Source organism: Centroberyx gerrardi, chromosome 4, assembly GCF_048128805.1.
Source record: "Centroberyx gerrardi isolate f3 chromosome 4, fCenGer3.hap1.cur.20231027, whole genome shotgun sequence".
Taxonomy (NCBI): domain Eukaryota; kingdom Metazoa; phylum Chordata; class Actinopteri; order Beryciformes; family Berycidae; genus Centroberyx; species Centroberyx gerrardi.
Genome location: NC_136000.1, coordinates 7,430,505 through 7,450,679, shown reverse-complemented (window position 1 = coordinate 7,450,679; position 20,175 = coordinate 7,430,505). Strand labels below are relative to the sequence as shown.

The 20,175-nt window shown below is 40.5% G+C and overlaps 1 protein-coding gene across 1 annotated transcript in view; it reads left to right on the top strand.

The window, feature by feature from the left end:
- The first annotated feature begins 4,662 nt into the window (after nucleotides 1-4,662).
- The window catches only part of LOC139929456 (uncharacterized), a 68,144-nt gene continuing 52,631 nt past the window's right edge, over nucleotides 4,663-20,175 (top strand). The window contains exons 1-2 of the mRNA XM_078283038.1: nucleotides 4,663-4,732; nucleotides 12,083-12,184. Of these exons, the coding sequence (XP_078139164.1) occupies nucleotides 4,663-4,732; nucleotides 12,083-12,184 (172 nt within the window). The remainder of the gene's footprint in view (nucleotides 4,733-12,082; nucleotides 12,185-20,175) is intronic.

The window sequence follows — 20,175 nt, the reverse complement described above, 5'->3', positions numbered from 1 at the left end:
TACCTGAGCACACACACACACACACACACACACACACACACACCCACATGCACAAACAAACTTTCTATGGTCTTCTCTGTACCATTCTGTCATTGACTTCCCCCCTTATTAACCATATTAACAAACCAAAAACAGGGAGACAGCTGGACAGTCAATGAGAGATGCCCCTGTGCACTTTTCATTTTAAACAGGTACTTGAGTTAATGAATGAAAACAGTTTTTGAATTATATTTGCCAACCAATGAGCCTTTCAATTTTGTCTTTAAGTTCTTATGCATTTTATTCATGAATAATACATGAACATGAACATGAGTAAAAGCATAACATACAAACTGTCTTTTGCACTTTTTCATCTAGTTCACTCGTGTCTTTTTGGACCAACAACGTGCAACGTTATTTGTCCAATAGATTGCAAGAGAGAGGTCTATTTTAAGTCTCCAAATCTGGATTCTGTAATCTTGATCATGCGGTATCTGGATCAGAATGATCCCATCTGGTAATTTTTGTTTTTAAAACTGACCTCAAAATCTGTAAAATGAATTTGATCACTGGATTGCAAAAAAAAAGGGGATAAGAAAATCTGTACAGGGCTGTGGAAGCAATGTCTATTTTAAAAAGTAATTTAATCTTAATTTAATCAATCCCCTCAATCTTAAAATCATATTTTACTTAAAGACAGAAAAATCTAAATGTTGAGTATTAGTGAAAGTACAGACTTTAGCGTGGTTTTACTCTAAATATCTACTCAAATACAGTAACTACAGTAATTCTAACTCCCTCTCCAACTCTGGACTTTAGACTAGGATTATAAATGTGCTTTTTCTGTTTTCTTCTCCTTTACCAAAAGGGATTTTAAAGAACTGACAGAGCAGACAGCCCAGAAAACAAAACTGGCAAGTTTGACATGCTGGGTCTAAACCATAACATCCTTAAATAGGGTACATCTGTGGTCCTCAACGTCGGGTCCGGGGACCACCAGGGGTCCTTGAGAGAGTTCCAGGGGGTCTCCAGCAAACTGGTGAATTGTTAAACTTCACCTTTATTTCATTTACAAGACGTTAACACAATTAGAGAATGTAGAAGAATGACTATCATAGTTTCACTGTTATCTCTCTATACAATACAGATAGTCATGGAATTCTGGACAAAATCAAATCTAACAATAAAAATATTCTCAGATTTGTTCTCAAAATCTTATCAAATGGGGGTCTGTGGCCCAAATGTGTACTAAGTTAGGGGTCCTTGATATGAAAAAGGTTGAGTCACTGGCATACATTATACAAAGTCTGGGTGAGCTGGAAGTCACCAGTAGTGCCACTAGAGGGAAGCATGGCTGTAGTGTAAATGCACTGTGGAGCGAAGTGCTGACTCACTGTACTCTGCTGAAACAGAGACCTGCAGCACAAACCTCCTGCTGTATGTTCACACTGCTAGACTATCACACACAATTTTCACCTCTGTATTATTCTTTCTCTCTTTGTCTGTCTCTGCCTATCTCTCTCTCTTTCACCCACACACACACACACACTGACTGCTACAGTAACCATGCCAAAAATGCTCTAGTCATATACTACTTATACATACTACAATAGGTTTGTCAATATACTGAAACATTTAGCTTTTGCCTGCTTATCATCGCTAATGGCTCATTTAAGATAAGATGAAACTGAAATGACCCCAGCAAAGTAACAGGATACAGAAAAGAAAAAAAAAATATATATATATATATATATTTATGAGTCTAAGGCCGATTCCATTAATGTAAAGCTACATCTCTACCATCTCTCTCGATGTTAGCTTTGATTAAACATGACTGGGATAGGTCTATACAGCTATCTCCAGGCCTGCCATATGTGAGATCAGTGCTAAGTGAAAGGACGGTTCATCAGAAGTGGGTCCTGGACTTCCTTATTATCCCCTCAGTGTGGTGCTGACAGTTTATGCTGAGACGCCCTCTGTTACACTCTGAAATGTGCCAAGCTCAAGGTTAACCAGGAGAAAAGCTGAATTAGGAGCATTTCTCAGAGAAGAAAGAGGCTATTTTAAGGCTGGTCTGCACACTGTCTCTCTCTCTGTCTGTCTCTCTGTGTGTGTGTGTGTGTGTGTGTGTGTGTGTGTGTGTGTGTGTGTGTCTTCATGCGTGTGTGTGCATACACTCAAAAAATTTCAGCTCTGCAGAAATTGCCCTTTAATTTTCTACAGATTATTTTAATAAGTCCTCCACATTCATTGCACAAGATTGACTGGGTTCATACGTCAACTGAATCCTAAATGGAGAATGAGCTGGAGCGGCGCTGCGAAGCGAGCCTGCTTGAATTTTAGAGTAATCCTGAATGTTCAGAGTTTTTCTTATAAATCCTGCCACACTATTTTAAACTGGGGAGGTTTTTTTCAATCGTTTTTTAATATCAGTCTGTTTGACAATGTCACAGGTTATTATGTTCTAGCTGGCAGTAAGATTAAGGTTTCCAACATCTTTGAGTATCCAAAAAGTAACACTGACACATTACAATCCTGGGGCTTCTTCTTGTTTTTGTTTTTTTGTTTTGTTTTTTTAAAGGAAATGTAATATAGCCAAAATGTATTATGCTATAATAGGCTAGAACAATATTTATAACATAAGTCAGAGCCTGATAGCATTTGGTAGCTGGCCACTGCCAACCAGCCTGAGAACTTCAGCAACACAGCAGTCAATGTTTTGTAATTGAACTACAATGTGTTGTAACTGTATGTGCTGTAATGCTCCATATGCATGCTATACATGTACTGTATACCATACACACGTAGCTACATACATACATGTACATGTACAGTATGCTATATAATCTCAAAATATGGCTTAGGTGGATGTGTGTGTGTGTGTGTGTGTATGTGTGCCCTTGCATTAGGGTGGGGGCTTATCGTGCTTGAAAATCTCCCATATTTTCATAAATCAGCAGTAGTTGTTAATGTTTATCTTGCCCAAGCTGAAAAAAAAAATCTATATGCACTACAGTTAAACTTTGAGATAAACCCCATTATGTAGTGTATGGACAGATGTGGAGATAATTTATGTTGACTTAAAAATCTCCTTTGTTGAAATTTCTACCACCAATAGATATTATCAAAGTGTCAGTAAAACTGCAGGAGCTTCACATAACCCAAGTTCAATATTTTCAGGATCTGAGAAAGTCCTAAACCAATCATATATGAGATATCGCCTCGCTGCACAGGGCTCCAGACCAATTAAATAGAGAAAAAAATGTACATTTCTGACAGCCTGATACATATTTAGCAATTACTTCACTCCAGGTAATGCAGCTTCCATCCCATACCCTTTAGGAACCGTTTTATTTGGCCCACTATATGCCAAATAAAACTGATTTCTTCATTATTTCGTTGTGTTCCTTCATGATGAGAAGATAACTTTCCAGCATTTTCAGATATTCTCCATTGATACAGGCTACAGTCAGAGGGACAGCTGCTCTCTATCAGTTTGTAGCTAGGTGAAAGATTATGTCAAATGTCAATTAATTTGCTAAACTAATTGTAAAAAATAAGCCGTTGTTTACTAAATAACTTGGTAATGGAAGTGAACTTATCAAATAATATAAATCAATAGATTTTACCTTCTGACAGGGATGAGTGATAGTCTGAATACAGGCCTCTCCACCTCTGTTCATGCTGAGGGAGCTGACTGGGAAACCTGTCACTCATCTTTTATCTGACCAATAGAAGAGCAGCGGACCCACACCACTCCAAAGCCCCGCCCCTAAACACAAACTCAAAACCCAGAAAAAGACTAAATTGAAATGAAATTGTCTACTAGCCGAACACTTCCACAAGCAAATCACCATGAAACCAAACAGCTTAGTTTTATCACTGACAAGTCCTTAATTTCTCAATTTCTCCAAACATTAATTATCCATTAAAAATAACATATCTTTAAAAAAGTAAGAGTTACTATCATGAGGTTTTAATGGATTTATTCATGGGTTGATTCATGGAGACACTAGTAATTAAGGGATTTTATATGCCTGTTATGCATGGTTTACAGGGCTATTAATAAGTTATTAATGAAAAGTTCCTGCCTCCCTGAATACTTAATTATATTACAAAGTAAGCAGTCAAAACTTAAGGGGGTGTTTAAGGGGGTTTTGATGGGGTCTCCTCCATTAATAACTCCCTAAATTAATTTTAGGGGGATTTTGCATGAATTTAGAGGTGAATTCATGTAAATTAATGTGAATAGAAGGTTATTTTAGTGGTTCGTAGTGAATGTGAAATGGAAAAAGCCTATAATGGTTACAACCACAGGCGACATGAACAGGGACCTAATGAAAATCCTACAGTTTTCATCAATTAGGCTTTTATTATGAAAGCTCTAGCCGGAAGTGTTTTTTTTTTAAAAGCTGGCTGGCTTGACACCGGTGGTCCCGCACACCCCCCTCCATCCCCCCTCGTGCCTTCCCCTCGCGCACACCGGTAGTTGTCATGGCGATGAGATCAGCCCCGGCGTCGGCTCGAGGGGTTGTTGCCATGGAGATTCCGGCCCGAGGTGCGCTCGCGGTGGTGGAGGAGGACGAGGGGCTTAGCGCGCCGCTGCCGGGGTCCGAGGAGAGACTTCAGCACCGCGGAGGGAGACGGCGGCGCGGGGTGCCGTTCAACCGGGGCGGCTACTACATGCTGATAGTGATCGGGGAGATCGGCACGGAGCACCAGCTCAACACCGCCAGAGATCACATAGAGCGGGGTGAGTGACGCGCGAGCTGCCGGTCTCACTTCTCATACTAATCTGCTTTTATCTAGCTTCTCCAGATGTGATTTCACTGTGCGTAGTTGGACGAGAAAGTATTGGAAAAGGGTCAATTATTGTTTTTTTCAAGGAGAGAAATATTTTGGCGCATTGGACGGATAGCATCCATAGGTAGAATCAGCTGCAGCATTGCACCATGGGACACCACGCAGTTGCTTTTACTTACAGTATGACTGTTACTTACAGTATGACTGGAATACAAGTTATACCCTACTTTCCTTCTAGCCTGCAGGATAAGGTGTCTGTATTATACTGGCCATTCTAAATCTGCAGGTGTGTGTGTGTGTGTGTGTGTGTTTACCCTTGCATGCATGTTTCCCTGCTTGTCTGTATGGGCGTATACTTGGATGGGGTTGCATGCACCCAAACAAACAAACAAACAAACAAAATCTGCAGGTGTGTGTTTATGTTAGTGTGTACGTGTGTGTGTGTGTGTGTGTGTGTGTGTGTGTGTGTGTGTGTGTGTGTGTGGGTGCGTGTGTGTGTGTGTGTGTGTGTGTTTTTTTTTTTACACTTGTATGTTTCCATGTGTGTATATGTGTGTATATGGGTATATACTTGGATGGGGTTGCATGTACCCCCAAAACAAACAAACAAACAAACAAAATTTGCAGGCTGTCCTCAGTAATGAGAAGACAACTTCATGGACTTTTTAAAGAAAAAGCGTAGCTGTGTGCTTTGTAGCTGTGTGTCACATTTTTCTCTATTATCCTTATTCACTTTTCTCTATTATTCATCTGAATAACACGATGTTGTTGGCATTAGACGCTCGCTCCTCCTCCTGCAGTGGCGTCTGCCAGTGAGGCTGCTGAACTTTTGGAACGAAAACAAGATTGTTGATGAGTTGCACACAAGTTGACACATGTGAAAGATGTTGCTTTATAATGTGGATTCAGGAGGTTTGCTGGTCAGCATATTCTGCTGCGCCGGCTCGGCTGTAAGCTGTACTCGGCCCGCATGATCAATCACTCTATTAGATGCCAGGCTAGTAGCGCCATGGCAACCCTCTGCCGTCCCCGCTGACCTCCCTGTACCACGGCTCTGCTGCTCTGCTGCTCTGTGGCGCACTCAGTATCACTCTTGACTCATTATACCATCGATTCTCTCACCCAGGTTGGTGTTAGTGTGACTCACAGCGAATTACCTGCCATCGACTCTACGTTACACGTCAGCCGGTGGATCCTTCGTCGGCCGAAAGCATTACAATAAAAAATCTGCCTCATTGGGACGAGATTTGAAACCGACGTCGCTGCCACATCACCCTCAGTGGGGATGAAACGCTTGAGTCTGTTTAGGGCTGGGCGATAATTTAATATTATCGTTTATCGTCTTTCAGTGGCATGTCTATGTCTGTTGTGTGTTTTTGGAGCTGACCCCAGATCCCCAGCGGAGCTTAGCCTTCCTGAGAAACAGGAGGGTGCAGACACACCCTCCTACAGTAAAAAGCCCCCCCACCATCAACAACTAGGGATGGGGCGATATGTCAAAATTCAACATATCGCAATACAATAAAATCACAGTGCGTATCGTGGGACACAAAAATGAATCATGATATTAGCTATATTGTATTCTGCTGTAGTAGGCTAATCACGAACGAGACGGTTTGCCCATCACAATTTCTCAAGCTCTCCATCCAAATTATATTATTTGCACTTTGTAATGACATTTTGAAATTGCTATTTACATTCTAGCAAGCCAATGCCACTGCTAGAAAGATTTGTGGCTCAGAAATGAACAGAATTCTGCACAGTCATACTTGTCATTGAACTTTTATTTATTACATCATATCGTGGTTTTATAAAATCGTGAACCCCATATCGCATATCGAATCATATCGTGAGATAAGCATATCGTCTCATCCCTATTAACAACAGGGTTTAGTTAATATGATTTAAGACAAAGTGAGATGCCCACTAATTTGACAAGCAAGCTCAATCCGTAGCTTATTGGCAGTTAAGATATAGTTGTAGCCACGTTGCATGACTATTTGGACAGATTGGCATCCAGATAAAATGGCTACTACAGCAATGGTACAGTAGCTATAAGATTTCTTTGTTGTCATGGATATTGGCAGACGTTGGATAGAATTAAATGCCAATTCAGTGAGATGTGACAGATGACAATGCAATCTAACTAAAACTGCCCTGTTCAGATTAAATGTGTCAAACTGCTATATTTGAGAGACAGTTGCTGTTATAAACACTTTCTAAGATCCTATAGTTTCTGCTTTATTGTTGGTTCATATACAGTGAACAGCAGGAAAGATGGAGGGGGCCTACACTGCCAGGTTTTGGGTTTGATTCCCATTGGAGTCACCCATGATCCAAACAGCACAGTAAGGCACTTTGGGTAACATCACTCACCAATGGCATATGTTGTGACATGCAGCAAAGCTGAAGAGACGAATTTGAAGCTATAATGCAGCGAGTGTGTATCTTAAGCTGCGTTTCCATGGGGTGCAGCTACCAGCACTTAGGTTTTTGCTGATGTATTTGGCCTTCAGCACACAAGGGCTCTGCATCTAGTGCCTCCACTCAATGGCACCATGAGTCTGTACATTGTTCCACTCTGGCCTCAGGAGCTTTGTCCAGGTCCAGGACTTTTGCCATGCATTTCCATCTTGTTTTACTAACTTGATTAATCGATTAATCGATTAGTTGTCAACTATTAAATTAATCGCCAACTATTTTGATAATCGATTAATCGGTTTGAGTACTTTTTTAAGAAAAATAAGTCAAAATTCTCTGATTCCAGCTTCTTAAATGTGAATATTTTCTGGTTTCTTTACTCCTCTATGACAGTAAACTGAATATCTTTGGGTTGTGGACAAAACAAGACATTTGAGGACGTCATCTTGGGCTTTGGGAAACACTGATCGACATTTTTCACCATTTTCTGACATTTTATAGACCAAACAACTAATCGATTAATCGAGAAAATAATCAACAGATTAATCGACAATGAAAATAATCATTAGTTGCAGCCCTAAACTTATAATATGTTGTTCTATTGCACTGCTGGACTCTCACCTATGGCTGCGACCTATATTCATGCCACACTGCATGAATGCACATGGGGATAGAATGCTTTTTTGTGTACATGTAGAGTGATGTGTATACACTACCAGTCAAAAGTATGGACACACCACATTTGTCTTTATTTTTGCTATTTCCCACATTTTAGAATAATAGTAAAGACATCAAAACTATGAAATAACACAATTGGAGTCATGCAGTGACCAAAAAAGTGTTAAACAAATCAAAACTATCGGTAACACTTTAGATTAGGGAACACATATTAACTATTAGTAAATTGCTCATTAACATGCATATTAGTACTAGTAGTGTTTTGGTTCATTATTAGTACCTTATTCTTCTATTGTATTCTACAAGTATGCCCCATAAACTATGGGTTTTCCCTCAATAGCCTCCTAATTAGTGCTTATAGCAGTCAGCAAAGAAGTTATTGCACATGAATTGGGCTTTTAGTATGCTTTGCTCAGTATGGGGCTTATAAGGTGCTAATATCACATATTACTGAGAGAAATTATTACACTATTGAGGGAAAACCCATAGTTAATAGTTAATATGTGTAATCTAAAGTGTTACCAAACTATCTTATATTTTAGATTCACCCTTTGCCTTGATGGAAAGGCAAAGGCTTTGGAGAGAAATTCATACGTAGGCAAAACTTCACTATTTATATTTGTCTAAGAAGCCCATTTCAAGCATTTAAGCATAAATGTCTTTAGATCAAAATGGCTTTAAGATAATGAAAAACATAGTACATTCAGTCAGGTGTGTCCAAACTTTTGACTGGTAGTGTCTATTGCATGCCCTGCACTCCCCTCGCACTGAACTGGAGGTCCTGCTCTTCCTGCACCCTGTGTGTCTCTGTGTGCTCATACCACCGTCTGACTTGTCAATATGTTCCTGCACCAAAATCCACAAGACAAATTCCAGCGCATTCATTGTACTTGGAGAGGAAAGTGATTCTGTTTCCGATGAAAGCAGCTAATCAAACATTGCAAGCACGTCCCGAGTTAGAGATGCAACATTGTTCCCCCAAAGGAAGACACCCTGTCCCAACACCTTCAGGCTGACGTTATCTGATCCGCAGGCTGGAGGCAGCGGCGTAGAAAATTCCCCCCCGACAGCGTCTCTCTTCCTCTCTCAACTGTGACAGTGTGAAGACACATCGTCCCAACTTCATACCCGCAACCTCAAACTTCTGAATCTGAATTGGATATAACTTGGGAACAGGTTCCATCATAACACTCTTCCCTCCTCCCGCCACACGCTGCCATGGGTGTTCTGCAGCATTAAGCAGTCATAATCTTTTGTTGCTTTTCCAAGTGGGAAGCGATGGACCCTTTACCCATAATGTATTAAATGACTGATTGAGTAACTGATGGGCTAGTGAATTATATGTATTAATAGCATTTTCTGGCTCTCCTGTTAGGTGTTGTTTTTGGTGCTGGTGCACTAAGGGATTTAATCAGGATGTGCAGGGATTTGAACAAGGTGTTGCTAGATTGACTATGTTTACATGCACAGAGGAACCCAGCTATACTGGCCATACTGTGGTTCAGGTCTTATACAGGTTAAGCTGTTTATATGAATCTTTGATATCCTGCAATTGAGTCTCTGTGTTTCCATGAATAAACCAAATAACAGAATATTCCTGTCCACCTGAGGTGTCCCGTCCACAGACAGGAAGGTCCACAAGTAAAAGGGCTGAAAAAGATGCAGCCGTCAGCTGCTCTCTTTGACTGAGCAGTAGGTTATGATCCCAATAGTAATAGTAAGAATAAGTACTATTCATGCCATGAATGGCGTTTTTGTTGAAATTAAAATGTACCCATAATTCTGTGTGAGTCTGGGCAGACGGTGAAAACCAAAAGTGAGGGGAGTAAGATGTTTCCCTGCCACAGTAACCTGTTTCATTGTGACTCATTGTCACAATATGAGTAAGCCAGGCATCTGGCTTACTCACATTCAGACATTTTGAGAGCGTTGTGTGTCCTTAATGTGATGTATTTCCTGTTGAAACAGGATGTTGGGGCGGGACATAACGCAGGGAGGGATCATTCAAGAGTGGAAACCAATGGGAGATCAGTTAGGGAGAGAAAGACAGTTTTATTTGATGGGTGAGATTGTTCAAAAATCTGTGATGGTTTTATTGGATCGAATTTTTATGTTGCCTACTGGTAGACGATAAGATAACCATTTAAGATACACTGTTTTACAACTTGCCAAACAAGGTGAAAAGGTCATTTTTCATTTTGTTGTGACTTTAACCAGGTTTCTGATAATAGGAGTATGAGCTTAACTGGCTATTTCTAACTGAGTTATGATGTTTACATGCATCGACCCAAAACTGTGTTATTTGAACAACCAGGTTAAGAACAAAATTCTCTGTGCATGTAAACAAAGCCCGTGATGCTCTCTTGTTTAAAAATAGCCCATTCTGTCTGAGCCTAGTTTTTCAAACATTGACACTTTTGTCTCGTTGATGGATGTCATCGTTAGAGAAGAGTGGATCAGCTGCACAAAGATGGCGGCCTCCTGCTATGAGTTCATCCGGTCCTCCAGGAAAATACAGCCTCCACACCCACAGTTTGCCCTGTTTCTCTGTCTGAACTGTCAAAAGTAGATGTTGACGTCCGGATGTTTTACAGGGAGGATCGGGATGAAAAGAGCAGTGACATCAAACCAGGAGGTTGTGATTTTTATGCATCTGGTAGCGCAACAAAAGACATTTGCCACTGACTGCTAACAAAAAGTTAATAACAGTGACACAGCATTTCTGGGGAAAGACTGCAGTCTGCAGTGAGGGAACATTTTCTCCTCAGCTAAGGGTGAAACAAGGTCTTCAAAGCCTTTTTTGTGGAAGGGGAGATTTAAGCACAGGGATACAGATTTAAAAAATTTAGAATAATCTAATTTCTTGTTCTCGGTTAGAAAATCCACAAGTGGATAGGATGAGAGAGGAGTCTGCGCTGCTTTCTATCCTGGTGGATGAGATCTGACACAGGTTCCCTCTGAAGTTCGAAACTGCGGCTCAGTAGGATCTGATAAAGTGTGTGTGTGTGCATGTGTGTGTGTGTGTGTGTGTCTGTCAAGGACTTTCCCTGGTGTGAGTGTGTGGGCGTGTGTGAGATGCTGATCAGTATGTTATTTCTACTGATCCAGTGAACTCTTAATTAATATTTTAGTGTTTATGTTTATGCGGGGGTTATTACATTACCTGGTGATTATTACCTCACAAGGGGTGTAACATTTTTAACTGATGGTGTAATAATAATACTTAATTAATAATTCAATAACTAAGAATCAGAATAATAACTCATGCTATTACATTATACCTCAATATTACTATTACTACATCATCAATTAAAAACATGTCACAACCCTAATAAAGTTGATGTAATAATGTGATATTACATGAGGCAGCAATTTATTACATTTTGAATAAATTTCGAGGTACATTTTTATTACATCATCAGTTGCTACAAAGCCCATCCAGTTATCCATCTGTAAACAAAAGCACATAAAGCACAGAAACCAATATCCAAACACATATTGGAGACATTTTTATCAGACTTTCTGATAAAAAAAAATAGAATTTGAATCAATAGAATTTGAGTCAGTCGGAAGAGAAAATTACAAAACATAATTATGCCATCAAAAGTCCCGTTGTCATGGCATAAGGATTTAAAAGTAGTATACTATGAGAAAATATACATAATCAATATTCTCACAATAACATGATATATATATATATATAAAGCTGGGCCTTTGAGCAAGTTTTGGAGGTCTAGAAGAAATGCTATCTGTTATAATATAGGCTATGTATAATATCTGATACAATATGATATCAGTATTGGTTGAGGTTAGCAGTACTGATGTGAAAAAAGGGCATTGCAATATCAGTTTTAGGACATTTTGGACATTTTGAAAGCATGACCCTGGAAAGCTTTCTGCTCAGCGACCTTGCCTGCAGCCCAAACAGACACAGTTGAGAAGTGGAGGTGGGAGGAAGATACTAGACTAGATACTGCAGCAGCATCATGAAAGAATACTTATCTCAAGTGGGCAAAAAGAGCCAGGAGGATTGGAGTAAAGCGGAGTAAAGCAGAATTACTAACTTACACCCAAAATCCATATTTGTGCTCCAGGTTTGTTTGAAAAACTACTCCAGGACATTTTGCCAAATTTCACTGATGTCTGTCCTTCGCTGATGATGTCGTTGTGCTCATGCCATCTGTCTTGTCCTTCCTGGCAGGGATTCGATCCTGGGACGTGGACCTGAAGTCCTGCGACCTCGATCAGCAGCTGCAGCTGTTTATAACCCGCCACTCCGCCCACTTCTCCACCGAGGTCAGAGGTCAGTCCAGTGTGCCGCTCTGTGAACCAGTGAACCAGCTGTGGCCGAGGCCGGTTACAGTCACTTCACCTGAATAAACCTTCAATATTCTGTAGTTTTACAGAACAGAGGCTGTTGGACAAAGCAACCGCTAACTATGCTAGTATTGAGATCTTATAATTCTCAAGGCTTTTAAAGCTGCACTAGGCAAGATTTGTATGTAAAATACAGCTGTTTTATCAGCCTGAGTCTCTGCAACAGAGAAGAGCGACCAATCCCCTTAATTGAGATGCAATAGATTCACTGTATTTACCCAAATTAAATGCTGGTGTCAGGTATGTACACTTCTCCACTCACAGGCAGTGACGAATCAAAACAGTCTCCTGGACAGCAGTGAGCAGCGCTCTGTCCAGAGAAAGCTGAACAAACATTAGACCTTTTTCCTCTCTTGTCCGTTTGGTATTGTTTGGTATAAAGCATCACAGACTGGCCGGCTTGGTAAACATGAGCGAGCTGTGTGCAGTTTACTGACGTCACGTCACATGATTTCTGGGTATTGATGTTCACGTTTTTCAAAGATTTACCTCTTGCTTCCATTTGGAGCCACCAACATGCCAAGGCCAAGTTGCCTAGTGCCTAGTGTTTTAAGTTAGCTTTATTACAGTTGTTTTGATTTATTTGTGCAGCCAAGAAGAGATATGGCCCTGAAAACATAGTATAGCACTGTCAAACTGAAGTCAACCTTGAGATTGTCAAATGTATTTACGAAGCATTAATAACATCAGCATTAAGGGTTTTAAAGAGCAACAAAGGACACAAATCTAGATGAGAAAACAAAAGAGAACAAGCACATTTACCGTCAATAGACTCGTCATGACAATCAATTTCCTGTCTTCGGATGATTGACAGCGGTGAGTCGAATTTGGTTGAAATTTGATCCATCTGCATTGCATCAAGGCTGTACAGTGTGTATAATCACCATGGTGACTATCAGGGAGCTGTGGACCTGCAACGTCAGGCCCTGTCTGAGTGTGTGTGTGTGTGTGTGTGTGTGCACGCGCCTGTGTCTATGTGATGTGATGTGATTTAGGGCTCAGAGCCCAGGTTGAAAGTACAATAGGTGCTGAATAGGGAATTATTTCAATCATCTGCCAGGTAAGGGCTTGATGGGATCAAATGCACACACACACACACACACACACACACACACACACAAGGAAACAGACAGCCGTAGGACAGATTATCACTGCACTGACAGCAAGTGCTAAGCAGCAGCAGTCAGCAGAAAATGACACAGCATTTTTCAACACAATTGTAAAACAAAGTCTATACGTTCAGATGGAACAGAGGGATTCCTGTGAAACAATAAACCTCATTAGTTTCCTTCATCTGTCTGTCATCCAGTCTGTCTTCCTCAGCTGCTTTCAGGAGCCAAAAGCAAGTGTTTTTTTTAGAGAAACACTCAGAGAAAATCCTGCCTCCACTCCTGTGTACCTGTATAAGTGACCTTCACTCAAGCTTACAACTACATTGATGTAAAAACCAATAAAACATATGGATATTTTAGTGTCGAATTCCCACAGGGCCACTCTGTCTGTAATAAATGGAGACATTAACATTTGAACTTTGAACAAAGGAAGTAAGTATTATACAAATCTTTTTTTTTTTACAATTATTTTTTAACCTCAGGGGACACTAAAATATTTTGATGGCTCAATATTCATTTCAGGAAAGGGAGGCACTCATCTTGACAGGATAATGATAATGTTAATGGACTTTGGTTGACTGTATTTGTATTGCTTTGAGACAAGCAAATTTTATTGATTTCTAAGGATGCTATATTAGATTTCTAAGGGCATTTTCTTGTTATGGAAGATAGCAAGGTGGCGTAGTGGTTAGACGGGACGTCCTGTAAGCCGGGGTGCCCGGGAAAAAAATAGTTTTTCCCTTGGAGATCAACAATATATCCCAAAAAACTAACATGTATGCAGTCTTCCCCTTGCAAAAAAGCTATCATACCACATCATATCACATCTTTCGTGCTCAGCCTCATTGCGGTGGTGTTTCTGCACTGCACTTCCCAGAGATCACCTGTCAATCAAACAGTGTGGGCGGAGCTTGGATTTTCTGTTGATGCAGTTTGAGTTTCTGTAGGTGGCGCTCTTTTCTTTGTCTGTTCAGCCATGGTGGCTATCGCTGCTCATGCTAACTACCCTCTTCTTCTTCTATTTATTAAAAAACAAAAACAAACAGGAACACAAAACGCATCACTTCCTGTGGGGTATAGGATTTTTCCCTGTAAAGACTTACCAAACATCGAGTGTTTAGAACAACAAATGTAAAAGCTTTCATGAACTGGGAAACACTGTAGGTTGAGTTACTATGTTGTTTTGTTAATAGGTGACAGAGTGGAAAAACATTACATTTATTTATATGGAAATGTCAAATGAACTTATTGTAGTGATTTTTTTTTCTCCCTAAAACGGATCCATAGCATTTTAGAAAGGAACTTCATGTGTCATTTTCATCACAGCATCACAACAACAACATCTACTGGGACACCATATGATTTTATTTAACACCTGTAACACAAATATGTGCTGTCCCAACCTAGACACACAGACTGTTGAAGATGCCCCGTCCCTATTTAGGAGTGTGAGGTAGCTGAGGCTGGAGGATCCAAGGATGGAGGCTGGGAGTATTGATTACACTCCTCTCTCTTCAGTACAGCACACAAGGCAGATCAATAGCACTTCAATGGAGAGCAATCCAATGGCTGCAGTGCAGAAATAGATAAGGGGATCACATTGCTTTGGGTCTGTGGAAAAAATTCCATTGTGGGAAAAGGGCAACACTCACCTGCTTGCTCAGTTCCTCTCCGCTCGGCTGCTTTTGGAAATTAAGTAATGTGTGTGTGTGTGTGTGTGTGTATGATACGCTGAGGCCTTGTTTTTTGGGGATGGCAGTAGCCTAAAGAGAGGTGCTTGTGACCGGTGGTTGCTGGTTCAAATCCCCAGACTGGCTGGGAATATCTGGGTGAGGAAAGTATATGAGTTATGCTTTCTCTCTCCGTTTGGCAACAAATTTAACATTCGAAGCAGAAAACTGTAGAAAACTGTGATTGTATTGGGCCGCTATCAGGTTTAAAGGTTTAAAGATTCCCTCAGTACTGTGGTAATTAGGCAAAGTGAAGTTAGATAAATAGGGTTTGACTCACGGACCAATCACTCAATTCAACCTTTAAAGACTATTGATGAAGAATATTTCCGACATATTTTCATTTTTGAGGGAAAAATCATAATCCCAACCTGAAGTTTACCATTCAATATCTCAGTAATAGGATCTGTTTTGTTAGTGGTTATTTTTCATTTTGTCAACCAAGGGCAGTTCAGTTACTACCATTTAAAAAGTGACATAATTACTTTCAGTTTTGTGCTGTCAATCCTTTTGAGAGATTCAGTGTCAGGGTTTTTTTTTCCCTTCTCATTTTGCAGCAAAGCTCTTCAACTTAATGAAGGTGGTGAACCGGTACGAAGTGACATCTATTTTATTTCTCTCTTTCATCGAGTGTCCTCCATGTCTCCTAACACACGGAACCAGAATCCGCTCATAATTGTGTTGTTTCCTCCGTTGTCAGTTCATTGAAGGGGGTTACAGTTTATGGATGTGTTTTGGGACTTATGTTTTTTAAATTTGTAATTTCAGCCCAGGGCTATCTCCCATCCAAAACAGTCTTTGGCAGCATCGTGATCAAAGTGATTAACACCGATACGATCCCTCAGCTGACTGAGGAACAGTGTTTGTTTTAGTGTTCAATTTAAACTGTGCAGCATCATCATAATGTCGCCACCTAACAAGGCCAGCTGACCGCGACAAAGCTTGGTTTATCTATTGCTATCTCCATAAACTAACAAGAACTAACTCCTCGTCTCACAACGTAATTAAAGGGTTAGAATACAACATTTCTAAGCATCCTTATTATTCTAAATTACACAACGAGCTGTTCAAACGTAAATAGAATAATTAAATTACATCTCCAAATTTCACACTACACTGGCTGTCATAAATCCAAGGCGCTCTGTACTTGTGCAGAATGTGAATTACGATTTCTTTTCATGTTGGGTCAGGCAAGCACTAGGTCAAATTAAAACAACACTGATTCAGTGTAAGCCCACGGCTATACCCGGGGAGTTTCTACCAAAGATAAGATTACTATTGGATCCATCATATTACTGTAGTTTTTGCCTTGTTGTTGTTTCAGCTCTGTGTTTTTTCTCTGTCCGTGCAGTTTTAAGCCTTCGGAAGAATCTTATGCCAAATAAATAAGTGTTTTTATCATTCTGATGGACTGCTGTGATTCCTCAGGGTCTTCAGCATCTTAACCTTTGCTGCTTTAAATTGTGTTTAATGTCAGTTGTGGCCCAGAGAGAAATACTGGGTTATTGCAGCTCAGCTGAAATAGAGATATAGCCAGGGAAACATATTCATAGACTGTGTCTATTGATCTCAAATCTACTATTCTCCCCCAAAGTTTCCATGGTGATCATTTTACATTTAATGGGACACTCAGCAGGAGACTAAATGACTCAAGGTAAGAAACACAATTCAACATTCAACAAACATCTTTTTTTTCTTTGTCACATGCCTCTTTAAAAGGCCGATCATGCTAGCTAATATTATACAGCTCTCAATAACCAAAAAATTATGGTATCAGAGATTAAACATTAGAAATTGGATGATATAAGCGTTGAGTTTCATGCTTTTAGAATACAATTATTCAGGGATTAACTTTCAATTTTAAAATGTTCGTATACAGGATATATACAGTATATTTACATTTTGCTCAATAGAGGTTCATTTCAGTTTTAGATCAACATTCCTCCATAAACCCCTCAGAATAAATTGCTCAGTGTCCCCTAGTGTTGGAACTGTGTAATGCAGTGATGACTTTCCTCTTTTTCCTTTTTTTCTGCTGAGTGCAGAGGGATTTCAGGGCTCCATCTATCTATCTATCTATCTATCTATCTATCTATCTATCTATCTATTAACTTTTCTCCTCTTGGGCACAATTCTGTGGAGTAAAGTGACTTACACACATGCAAGTACACACACACACACGCACACACACACACACACACACGCACACACGCTGCTGCTGACAGATCTAACAGCACTTTGACTCTAATAAAGTGCCTTATTCCCTTCTGTGGAGCTAAACAGCCAACCTCCATACAAATACACACACACACATACACACACACACACACACACACACACACAGGCTGCCTACACTAATACCCAGGCGAGGACCGGGTGTGATAGGCCATGGATTAGTGTCAGCGATTTACTCTGATTAACCCTCCCACACTGAACTCACAGAGGTGTGTGTGTGTGTGTGTGTGTGTGTGATGGTTTGTTTGTGGGCTCCTATTTGTTTGCTAATGTGTGTGTGCGTCCCTACTTGACTGAAAATGTTTGTGTGTGTGTATGTGGAGTTTTTCTGTGTGCACACTGGTGCTTGTGTATTGAGTGCTGACTCAACAGTATCAAAGCTCTTACTAGGTTTCCTTATGTCAGATATGGCTCCAGTTCATTGAAAATCCTGTCTCCACTGCTGTATTTTTTTTTTTGCACCAGGGGTTCCTGAATGTTTTTTATGCCAGGAACCCCGAGATAGATCTGATTTATTCCACAGGCCTCTATTTGATAGAAGCCAGGGAAACCCATCTGACAGGATTTTTGTAGTTTGTATAAACTGTAGGTGGGGAGATGACAGAGTGAAACCTCTGATCAACAGTCATTCTTATTCATTCTGTGCCAGTGTTAACATGTAGTAAATGAAAGGTGCTACGCGTAGCATTTTAAATCATTACCACATTAATTTTCAGACTTTAGTATAATTACGGGAAACAAAAAGGACCATTGTGAGAAGATTGGCAGCCTCTACCTGCCTCTACTCTGCATTTTGCATTGTGAGCTACAGGGTCGGGTTTGGAGGGAAATCTGCTGGATTGCTTTGTGGCACAAAACAGGAAGAGGGCGCTGTTCTTCCAGAGCAAACGGAGCTATATCTTTCAGTTTCTGGCAATGGCAGATGATGGAAGGAGTGAAAGGCCGATGGAAATATCACTTCCAACATGTCTATCCTCTTCAGTAAAGCAAAAGAGACAAAAAAAAACGAAGAAACACACTCAGCGGGACGGCAGGGAGAGAGAAGGCGGCCGAGTGGCAACATCCTCTTTGCGACAGGAAGCAACAGGGTTTATGTGAAATGTGTTAATTTTCAGAAACACTAGTGCTAACAATACCACTGGTGTGAGATGGAGGCTAGCAGGATATCACAATTAATTTTGCGATGATATACTGATGTTTAAAATGCTACATGTAAAACCTTGAAAGTGAAGTTAAACTATTCCTCATTTAGCTCGGGACCCCCTGCAGCCCCCTCCATGTCTAATCTAGTGGTCCCTGGACCCCAGTTTGGGAACCAGTGCTCTACATACAGTAGTACCTCCGGCCAGCCAGTGCAGGTATTTCTCAGAGAGGTTTATTGAATACATTCAACAAAAGCCCCGAGAATGCTAATTGGGGCTATAGCAGCAATAGGTTATGGGAAACGGGCTTTAATCTCCCAAAGGTCCAAAGATACTTTGAAGTAAGATGTGAAGAAAACAGTTATCTCTCTCTCTCTCTCTCTCTCTCTCTCTCTCTCTCTAGTAAAGAGAGATGTGGGTGGAGAGAAAAGGAAAAATAAAAGAATCAGTGGGAATAAATTTGATGTAATCGTTACATGCGTGTCCACCCTCCTACACACACACACACACACACACACACACACACACACACACACACACCGTACAGGTTGATCTCAGTAAGATGGCTTAAGTCAGCCAGGAGATCATGAAAGACTGTAAACATCCAATCCCTAATAAGAAGCTTCCAGAGTGATCTGCAGCGCGGACGCTTTGATACCATGTGATGTGCTTTAATACTGCTGCCCATTCATCAAGGCAGTCATATCGCTTAGATTAGATTGACTGATGAACACAGACAGTCTTCAGAAACTGATGCTGTATCAATTTGGGAAACAATTTCAGACTTCTTGAAACCTCACAGTTTCACCAAGGTGCTTGAATTGTGTAGTGAACTGAACAAAGACGGAAACTGAACAATAAGTCGCCTACAAGACACAGACACAATTAATGAATAAATAAAGGGGAATTCAGGTTACAACTCTACTTCAATTAATTTAAAATCCTTCTTAAAATGGACAGACTTGTTTATGCAAGTGTCCCCACATTCCACAACAACAACAACAAAAACATAATACATTAATTAATATACCAGCAAATGACTATTTTCACAGTATTAGAAAGGCTAATTCCATATTGTGTCTAGAATAATCAACTTCCCCCTGTTTGGCTGTGTGTTAAGCCTTTATAAGAATTATAATACACACACACACACACACACACACACACACACACACACAAGGCAGTGTTATCTCCCTGACACTGGGTGACGTGAGTGTGGTGGAGGTGAGAGGTGGCCCGGGGGCGGCGGGGAGACATTATGGATGCATGGTCGATCATGCAGCCAATTTGCTGCGCTGCCTCGGCGCTATGCCTCTTCACGGCTGTTGCCGTAGCGACCCCACCGACACTTGGACGACCCCCGGAGGTGTCAGAGATGAAAGGTTAAAGCAGTATTTCACTTAGTTTTAACATGGGGGGTTATTTGGCACTTGACCGCCATGAAAACCAGAATATAAACTACTCACCGAGATGGGATGCAGCTGGGATGAGTTCTGTGAGACTTGTTTGTTTACATAGGAAGAGAACGTTGTGGGTGATGGGAGACTGTAAACAGCACAGGGGATGAATGTTGGCTCACCTGAAATATAAAAATTAAACCCTGGCTTCATCAGCTATATTGATTTCATGACATTTTTTTTTTTTTTAATTTATGAATCTACAGGTCATATGATAAAAACCACACAAAACAACAACTTT